The 10,457-nt window shown below is 36.4% G+C and overlaps 1 protein-coding gene across 1 annotated transcript in view; it reads left to right on the forward strand.

Moving 5' to 3' along the window:
- Positions 1 to 388: 388 nt before the first annotated feature.
- Positions 389 to 10,457, forward strand: part of LOC107292302 (pancreatic alpha-amylase) — a 19,865-nt gene continuing 9,796 nt past the window's right edge. The window contains exons 1-6 of the mRNA XM_015821383.1: positions 389 to 565; positions 2,095 to 2,241; positions 4,769 to 4,966; positions 6,449 to 6,679; positions 7,838 to 7,971; positions 8,214 to 8,336. Of these exons, the coding sequence (XP_015676869.1) occupies positions 389 to 565; positions 2,095 to 2,241; positions 4,769 to 4,966; positions 6,449 to 6,679; positions 7,838 to 7,971; positions 8,214 to 8,336 (1,010 nt within the window). The remainder of the gene's footprint in view (positions 566 to 2,094; positions 2,242 to 4,768; positions 4,967 to 6,448; positions 6,680 to 7,837; positions 7,972 to 8,213; positions 8,337 to 10,457) is intronic.

The following is a 10,457-nucleotide window of genomic DNA, read 5'->3' on the forward strand; positions in this document are numbered from 1 at the left end:
GTCCCCTAATCATCTTTGTTGCTCTTCTCTGTACTCTTTCTAGCAATGGATGCCTAACACACTCTTTAAATTAATTTTGACTATGTCTATGCACCTAATAAAATATGCTTTTCTCCCTGTCTGTAGTTGAGACCAGTATATCAACAGAGGCTTGTTATTTTTCTCTGAACTTCGGTTGTTGACCCTGGTGAAGAAACAAAAATGTCTTCTGCCTTGTTAATACTTAGTTTTTGTGTGATGACGACGACAATGATGATGAATATACAGCTTTAAACATGGTGTTGACAATAAGCCAGAATTTAAAGTGCATAATTGGTAAAGGTGCTATGTTCTCCAACAGGAAAGCAAAAGACTACTGAGGAACATAACACTATGTGCCAAAGTGAAAATGAGGAATGTTGTGCTGCTGTTTCTCTTGGGAGCTTTTGGACTTTACTGGACCCAGTACAAGCCCAGTCCCAAACCTGTCAGGACCTCTGTTGTCCATCTTTTTGAATGGCGATGGGTTGACATTGCTCTTGAATGTGAAAGGTACTTAGCCCAACATGGATTTGCAGGTGTTCAGGTGAGTGAGCATCTCTCTTTAGTCATAGCTAAATAACCACTGATAGACTTTGAGCTCCCATATATCCTGCTGCCTTAAAATTTTGTAAGATGCCATCTGAGCACATCTGACAGCATCTGATTAGAGAGAGTGGGCCACTCTGAACAGATAAACCACAAGCATCTTGCTTAATATAATAGCTAATATAATAGCTCCAGTGATTCCTGAATGCAGTAATGGAACAAGCAAATATGGTTCTGACACATACAGAGCTAGAGGTTTTGACCTGTGGCCATTTGCTCATTGACAGTTTTAAGTTACAATGCTGCCAAATGAATTGTGGTTAGGAATTGCCCAAAGAACTCTGGCCATCCTAACAATCTCTTGGTCATGTGAATGGAATCCATGTGCTTGGCAACCAGTTCGTATTAATGACTGGTTGTGGCGCCCGGCAATCACGCGATTGCCATTTGCAAACTTCTCTGCTGGCTCCCCAGAAAGTCAGTGAGGAAGCAGGTAGGGAAGGTTACAAGTCATTAAGGTATGTCTCCCTTACCCATGTACCAACCATTCACACACCCCAACGTCCTCACTGAACTGCACTGCACACCCTCTCACACTCTCCCTCACCTATGCCACACCCTCACATATTGTCCCCAACTTGAACCGCGCCTCCATCCACCTTCCCTGACTCACATCACAGCCTCCCTGACTCTTTCCAAACCCAACCCATGCTGCACCCTCATGCACTCTCCCAAACTCACACCACAGCTCTTGTGCAACCCCTTACACTCACACACCTTCCCCAATCTGCACTGCATCCTCAGGCAACGCAATCTTGTTCTTCCTTGGAAACAGGGATCCTGATCACTGGGTTGCTTAAAGGATTCTACTCCCCAGTGATCCTTATTGGCATATTATATGAGTGAGAGACGCAGGAAACAAACAGGGTGTAATTGCCTGTGTGTATATATCATCCTCTGCACATATGCAAATTGTTTTGTGGAGTCACGTGAGTCTTCTCAAAAAAGTTGGGGATTGCTCTTGGGAAGAAGGCAGAAGAATATTTTGTTTTTGTCTCTTTTCTGCCGCTTTTCCTGGGTCCAGATTCATATCTGGATAATGATAATCCTTAATATTATTATTATAAAATTGTATAGTGAGGAGTGCAAAATATTTCAAATTTAAACGTTTTCAAGATTAAATCAATGCTGAGTTCAAAACAGATATTTCAATCTCATTTTCAATTTTTATAGAAGTGGTTTATCCTGAAACAGTTGGCTTTATATTAGATTCTACTTGAAGCTCAAAGAGTCTTCTTTCGGATTAAAACACTTCCAGTTAAATTGAACCAGCCAATTTGAAGCTTGAAGCAGTTCAAGCTTGAAATGCTTTGTGTACCTTTAATTGACCATTGTTATTGTTACTTTCATATTCGTCCTAATATTCTTGTTGAAGCTATGAATTGGTTGGAGCAGATAAGATTGATAAAATTGAATAATAATATAATATTTGTTCTTTAGCTGCTCATTCTCTTTCTGAATATCTAGGTTTCTCCTCCAAATGAAAACCTTGTAATTATGAATCCTTGGAGACCGTGGTGGGAGAGATACCAGCCAGTTAGTTATAAGTTATGTTCACGCTCTGGAAATGAAAGCGAGTTCAGAGATATGGTGACTAGATGCAACAATGTTGGAGTAAGTGGCCTTCACTACCTTAGGGCTAATTGAGGGGAACAGGAGATGTGAGGTCAAAGGCAATCATAAGTGGAAGTTTTTTTAATGGTGTCTTATATTTGTCCAATTTTCTAGATCCAAAGTTCTTATTAGATAGAATTGATTCTATATAATAAAACATTCGAGTTCCTTAAATTTCCTTGGATAAAAATTAAATAGAATCATTTTTGCTATAAAATATTTTGTATAATCATAGAAACAATTTCCTACAGTCTGGATTTGTCTGAAAATTGTAGGAGGACTTAGTCTAAAAAAGACCCATCAGCTGAGTCAATTTCCAAGGGTGCTTGTCACCAAAACGTCTTCATCAGTTGCACTGTTTATATGTGTGTTTTCAATCCTCATTTTATTAGCATTCCATGATATATAAGAACATTCTCAGACTTTGCTGACTTAGTATTTTTATGTCAAGCAAATGTCATTTTGACATATATTATCTTTGTGGCCAATGTAATGCTAACACTAAAAATCACTTCTAAATTGCTCTAGATGCAACTCTGTATTCTCTTGAGTGAAGACAATCATGTCATTCTGCATATTGTCTTGAAAGAAATGAAGATTTGAGTCGTACATTGGCATAGGGCTCATTCCCCAGCCACGTGGATGTGTTTTCTTTCAATCCTTGAGATAAAAGGGAAATGATGTTCCAAAAAATGCCGTGGGGAAGAGGGAAGCTGGCAGATAGAGAAGAATGTGGTGGGTAAGGCATTGGTATCTTAATTGGAATAGTGACTGCAGCCATGCCGTGCCTGTTAAGTTCCTTTGTTAAGCTTTTGCTGGCAAAAGGCCATAGGAAGAGAGGCAGCTGTAGAGATCACCTCTCTGTTCAGTGAGCAATTGAGGTGAACATGTCAACATTATTTTTTTTAAAATAATATATATTCCCCCCTCTGAAATGTGCAACCTATGCAACATTTTATTTAGTAAAACCAGAGATTAGGAACAAAATTGTTGGTCACCTCTCCCACATTCGGTATGCCATGCATGTGGAAAACGTACCATGGGAAATTTAGTGGAAGACTACATTTTGTTTTCTGTTACATTGCTGATCTGACCAAACCACTTCAAAGAAAATGGAATGGAAGAGAGTACTCCAGTCTCTATGGTAGCCACAACAGAAATGGCCATAGAGGCATGGAGCCTAGATGTAAGTGTGGGGCTCTGCAGCCAACCAGTTAAAATCCAGCAAGTTACTGACCTTTGAAGGCTCTTGCTGACAAGATCGAGAGCACATGCACAGGTCTTGTGCTGTGATATCTTGGGAAAACACCACTTTTCTGTTGGAATACCTGAGCAATAGGCTGAGAATAAGATGGAGGCTTTGGTGTCAGAATATGACCTCAGCAAATGTTAATTAGGATGTGTTCAAGGCAGGGAAAAGAAATATGGATGGCCCCATAATGGGGTAGCAAATGCATATTTGTAATTTTATAATATGCTGCTCTAGTAATATAGAGGAACTACATTAGCATAAGAAATTATGTTTCCTTTTGATTTACCTACTGAAAGAATGGGACACCTAGATTTATGTTTTGCCTCCTTATTTGTTTCATTTATATATGCATTTTTGGAGTGGTGTTGATTGAAATTGGGAAAAGTATCTCCTGTACCAATATGATAACATTTGAAGTGGGACACAGTTTGAAAAATGTGGGAATTGCATTAAAAAAAAAATCCTCTGAATCTGGCAAGTACTAATTTTAAATAGTTCTGTAGAAAAATTTGTAGACCAAAGCATGAACCAGCTAATTCCTCGTACAGAAGCAAATCAAAAAGAAAAAGAAATTCTTTAATGTGTTACTAAAACTAGCCCAGATGCCCCCAAAGAATGTTCAAGATTCTGAATTTTTTTGGACATTTTTTTTAAATACAACAACCAGGGATGACCGAGAAAAATATATAAGTTTAAGAACATTAAGGTTCTGCAGTCAACCACTTAGACTAAACGTGAAGATGGATATTGCAGATTGAATGAATGAGTTATTGAGAGAAGTTGCAGGTATTAGATTATATTTAAACATCATGGATAAAACTAACAAAGGCCCAATATGCATTTTCTCCCATTTCTGTGAACATGAAGATGAAAAGTCCTGGATTTGTCTCTTGCCTTGGGCAAAGTTCATGTTCCTAGCTTCAGCAGAAAGCTTATGTTAGCAATACCGGACTATGTGCATTTTCTGCTTTCCTGGGTATGTAACCATTAGTGTACTGATAGCTGATTATTAGTGGCTGAAGAATGTCTTAGATGGAAGAGTGCAACAGGAACAACAGAAAATAGAAAAGACGATTGTGTTCTAGGTAAAATGTAACTGTTTTTATATTTTGAACAAGTTTTTCCTTATTAAGGCTTGGTCATTTTCAAATGCAAGCATTTTAGTTGAGTCTGTCAATGCTTTGTGTATAAGGAAAGACCTTGTGTTAAAAGAAGAAAAAAAGACACGGCTAAGATGAAGTGACATTATATATATTTTGCTTGTATCTTTAACAGGTCCATATTTACGTGGATGCTGTATTCAACCATATGCTCAACTCAGCAGCTGGATCTGGCAACCGTGGAATCTGTAAGAGCTATTTCAATGCAGAACGCCACGATTTTCCTTCTGTCCCGTATTCGAGATTTGATTTTAATGATCCAATATGTAAAACACCCAGTGGGGATATTGAAAACTACAGTGATCCTATTCAGGTAGACTTTCCCATATTGATGTGTTCTGTGGTGGTATAGGTTTTATTATGACAAGTGGTGGTTTGCTATAGATAAATGCAGTTTTCCATTTTAGAAGCAAAACCTTAATGCTCTTGAAGATGAAAATCCAAATCGAGCATAGGTTTGTGAGTATTATTACATATACGGTATCTGTATTTGTTGGAGGGGAGAAAGAGCACTCTTAAGGCAATTGAGCTTGTCGATGGCAAACAATTAGTCAAATTTGTTGGCTGCTTCATAGAATGCATAAAAGACAATTTTTGTGGTACGCAGCAGTGACTTTGCAAAACTCCTGCATCTTTTTAGACATATGTGGATATTGAATGAGAGATATCAATGTGAGATTGGATTTGTTAAAACAAAAATCAAAGGAGGATTTTTGATTGTCCGATATCATCTAATGTAACCAGTCTTGTGGATGTATCTGAACTCCTTGTTGTGATCGGAATGGTTGTGTGAATAAAAAGATTTCTGAAGATGAACACACTCTTTATTCAATAAACAAATTAATAGAATATAGCATTAACGAAGCATACCTATTGAATATATGATATATGAGGGCCATTTTGGTCTAGTGCAGGGGTAGGCAACCTTGTCTCTTTTATGACTCGTGAACTTCAATTCCCAGAATTCCTGAGCCAGCATGGCTGGCTCAGGAATTCTGGGAGTTGAAGTCCATGAGTCATAAAAGAGACAAGGTTGCCTACCCCTGGTCTAGTGGTTAAGGCATCAGGCTGGAAACCAAGAGAGCATGAGTTCAAATCCCACCTTTTCCATGAAAGCCAGCAGGGTGACCTTGGGCAAGTCTCTCTCTCTCTCTCAGCCCAAACCACTTCACAGGGTTGCTGTTGTGGGAGGAAGAAAGAATATTAATTATGTTCACTGCAGGATAAAAATCAAACCAAAAAAGCAAGCAAGTAAAATTGTACTTTCAAAAAGTAGGACTCAGGAAAATCAAGCAGCTTTTATTTTAGTAGAGAGCTATGTTGTAAATGCTTGAAAACAATAAGGACAAGTCTCAAAGGTGTTTTTTTCCCCCCAAAAGGTAGCTGGATTGTGTCTTCTCTTTGAGGAAGAAGACGTTTTGCTTCTCATCCAAGAAGCTTCATCAGTCAGAACTGATGAAACTTCTTGGATAAGAAGCCAAATGTCTTCTTCCTCAAAAACAAACAAACAAACAAAACCATAGTCCAGTTGCCTTTTGAAAAAGCACCTTTGAGATAACCATGACCTGGATGACTGAGAATCTCCATAGACAATTATGGACAAGTCTCATTGGATTTTCAGCATCCCAGAACATCCTTGGAGTGATTGAGGTTTGAGTCATATATCCGGTTATGGAGAGGTGCTTCAGGCTTTAATTCTTTTACCCTTTCAACATTTTCCCAAATCAGATTGATTTTGTTTTTTGTTCTGTTTTGTTTTGTGTGTTTGTAGTAATCATTTTTTCCATACGTATAGGTTCGTTACTGTCGACTTTATGGACTCCTTGACCTTTCCCAATGGAAAGATGAGGTGCGTTCAAAAATAATAGACTTCTTGAACCACCTGATTGACCTTGGCGTTGCAGGGTTCCGAATTGATGCTGCTAAGCACATAAGGCCCGAGGACATCAATGTTATTTTAAGCAAACTAAATAACCTCAATGCCCGATGGTTCACCAAAGGTTCACGACCTTTCATCTATCAAGAGGTAAATAATAATAATAAAAAGAAAGTTCCCAGCATTTGTCCATTGTTCTTCAATGTTCATGTGCGCCAAATGAGCTATCTTACAATTTGTGGACCCGGGGGACATAGAGTAATTTGCCAAAGGTCAACAAATCTGCTCGCTTTGTCTGTCTGTCTTACTATCGATTGTCAGCAGCTCAGAATTGTAGGATTCTCAGGAGCTCACAAAAAAAGGATCTACAGTAATACAATACGTCCCTGCTCAGTATTAAGCTTCATTTCATATCAGATCGTAGCTCTAGTGACCTTAAGATCCAATAGACTTTTGGGCTATTTCAGAAAAGCAATTCTTTACAGATCAACTCTAAGGCATTAACTTAAATGGCTAGAAGATCTAATGTACTTGTTGGCATTTGTGTAAAATCTAGGCTCTGGATTTAACAAGCCTTTCCAAATTAAAAAAATTAAAAATTAATTGATTTGAGGAGAAACTTAATTTAGCTAAGACAACGGAAATTTGAAGGTTTGTCGAGTTTAAACCTTGAGGTATTTACATTGTTTACAAAAAGGTAGAATTTCAAAAGGACAAGAGCCAAAACGTAGAACAAAGCACTTTTGAATTTATAGCCCTTTTTTTCTTATTATGATGACGATGAGTTGAAATTAATAGAGCAAGATGTGATTAAGTAAATATAACAAGATACCTATGTGTTATTTCAGAATGCCGATTCTTTCTTTTAAGAATCTACCATTCCCTTCCAACTTTATCATTATTATTATTATTATTATCTTGCCTAAAAGTGCAGAGATCAATCTAGTTTTGTTGGTAAAAGGTCTCCACATTCAAGATGATGCAGCAGAAACATCATAACGTTCTCTATCTATGTTTCTTTCTTAGTGGTGAGACATTTCAGAAGGACTTCCAAAGTGTGACTGAAAGTTTGTATGAGAAGAGGTATAATTGCAGCTAGTACATTTGGTGCAAGATTGGCCTAAAATGATCCTCAAAAGTACTGTACATGCCAGAAACTAATTTGGTGACTAAATGTTTGAAATTGCTAAACCACTTTTGAGAATGAGTCAATACACAGTATAATAGGAAGTGATCACCTTGCCAGATATTCTGTCTTTAGGAATCCTTTCCTTTATTCCTTCTCTACCTTTTCTTGGCTTTTTCCAGGTAATTGATTTGGGTGGTGAAGCCGTCCAAAGCTCTGAATACTTCAGAAATGGCCGAGTGACTGAATTTAAATATGGCATGCAGCTGGGGACTGTCCTTCGGAAATGGAATGGACAAAAGATGGCAAATTTGAAGTAATTATTTTTTTACATTAACTAGGACCAGATCGGGATCCAGGTGCAGGAGGAGGGTTCAGATATCTTTATGCCTCCAAAATAATAATAATAATAAAATAAATTATGGTGCAGTCAGTGTGGACTTTTGATGCAAAGCTTGGCAACTACGCTTCTCAAATTGGAAGGGGTGGATCATATCCTCCTAAACTGGCCTATTTTAAAATGTCTTGCAAATACATGCTTATTTCTTCCTGATTTAGGAGCTGGGGAGAAAGCTGGCATATGATGCCATCTGATAAAGCCTTCGTCTTTGTTGATAATCACGACAACCAAAGGGGACATGGAAGTGGTGGGTCCTCCATTCTCACTTTTTGGAACCCTAGGTAATCCTTGCCCCTATTTTTAAAATAGTTTATAAAAGCTGTTTTGTAGTTGCAAATTAAATTTCAAACCCAGATCATTCCATCCCATCAGAAGTTTAAAAAATCTCCCCACTAGTAATTTACAAATTAATACCATTTAGAGTTCCAGTTGTAGATATCTAGTTGTAGACATTTCTACCCCAAAAGCTGACTTAAGCAATTCAGTGAAGAGAAACGAGTGAAAAAGATGCTTTTTTGATCTCCCTGGAACCAGCTTAAGCAAAGTTGGGATACATTGAGAAATATATGTGATTGTCCCATTATTTCTGAAAAGGGAAGACATATTAGTTTAGAGAGGAGATAGTGTCACACACAATATACCTGCTTTCTGTTAGACGAGTAACCATACTTTATTTTCAGTAAATCTGGTTATTATTTGCATATGTTTGAATGAAATGTTTTGTTGTAATCTACAGTCAAGATTTTTTTTAAAAAAAAATTACATAGCTTCAGGAGCAGTCTTGAATTTTTTTTGTGTCCTTTGATTTTGAAATTGGTGGTTTTCTCATGTCCAAGTGAAATTTGAGCAGATCTCATTGTCAAATTGAAAATCGTCATTTAAGACTAGATATGAAAGATTTTCTCCACATTGGCAGAGGCAAGACCTAAAATGTTTAGTTTCCATAACTGGATGGCTACTGAATTAGAGGTATTTGCTCTTTGAATTTTGATTCTGCGTTCCAGAATCAAATTTGTGGCCAAATTGTAACCCATCCAATTTCTTTTTTAAAAAAATCTCCCCCCCCCAAAGCGGTCCCATAAATTAATGACATTCAAAAAAAATTTTTTTTTTTTTTTTTCAATATAAAATTTTTATTTTTATCATAAAGAAAAAAAGAAATACATCACAGATATTACACAATGTTATATCCCATCCCCCCACCCCCCGGACTTCCCAAACCAACCTAGGCTAATATTCAAATACAAGTAAACAAATATTAATATCTCTAACTCCAAAGTCTAAACTTAAACAATCCATCTCCTCCGTATTAATAAAAATTATTCATTTAGTTAGTTCTTCAAATATCCNAATTCCCATCTTCCATAAAGTTAACAAGTTAATTCTGTCATTTCATAAAACTACCCTATAAAAAATCATTTAGAACCCTTAATAAGGTTTACAACTTCAATTACTTACTTATCCTTCAGTCATTTTCAATTATAACAACATTATTATATTTGTAATAATCTTCCTTTTAATAAAAATTTTATTCATTTAATTAATTCTTCAAATACCCAAAATCTTTATCATTTCAGCAAAGTAAAAAAGGAAAAAGGAAAAATTCCCATCTTCCATAAAATTAACAAGTAAATTCTATCATTTCATCAAACTGCACCTGTAAGAAATCATTTTAATCCCTTAGTAAGGTTTACAACTTCAGTTACTTAGTTATCATTCAATTATTTATCAAATATACCATTAAGAATAAGTCCACCTCCTTCAACCATTATTAAATCAAAAAAAGAAAAAAGAAAAAAAAAGAGAACCTTTAGGACCTAAATTCCCACCCATTTAATTAAGTCAAACAAATTCAATTATTACCACATTATCATAATTATACTTCCTTCGTCATTAAATCAGAAAAAAAACCTTTAAGACATTTTTAACCCATCCAATAACATTTAATGTCATATTTATATCTAACTCTGGGTTTCTTTCTAAACCAAGTTGATATTAAAGCGTTTCGATTATCAAACCTCAAGATTTGGTTACAAAACTTAATCACTTCAAACTGAGCAAAATTTTCTCCCCTTTCTGCCAATATAATCTGAATATCAATCTTTGTTGTTTTTAGCAATTGAAATGAGTCCAAGTAACTTTGTGTAAAATTAGTTTGCCTAATAGTTTCCACATTTAGTCCCAGTATAAATTCACAATTAAATTGCTCTGACTCTTGAAATTGTATATCTTGATATATAAAAGCCTGTTCAGGGTTACTCAGTCTCTCTTCTTTTATTCCTTGTTCCACAATTTTATTCGTTTTTAAAAAGTCAATGTAAGGTTCTAATATGGCCTCTTCAGGGTGTGAATAACTTTCATCAGCTACCACCGGATCCACTTGTTCAACCAGATCTTGAGAA

The sequence above is a fragment of the Protobothrops mucrosquamatus genome, unplaced genomic scaffold (genome assembly GCF_001527695.2).
Source record: "Protobothrops mucrosquamatus isolate PMUCROS unplaced genomic scaffold, P.Mucros_1.0 scaffold1319, whole genome shotgun sequence".
In the NCBI taxonomy this organism is placed as follows: Eukaryota; Metazoa; Chordata; class Lepidosauria; order Squamata; family Viperidae; genus Protobothrops; species Protobothrops mucrosquamatus.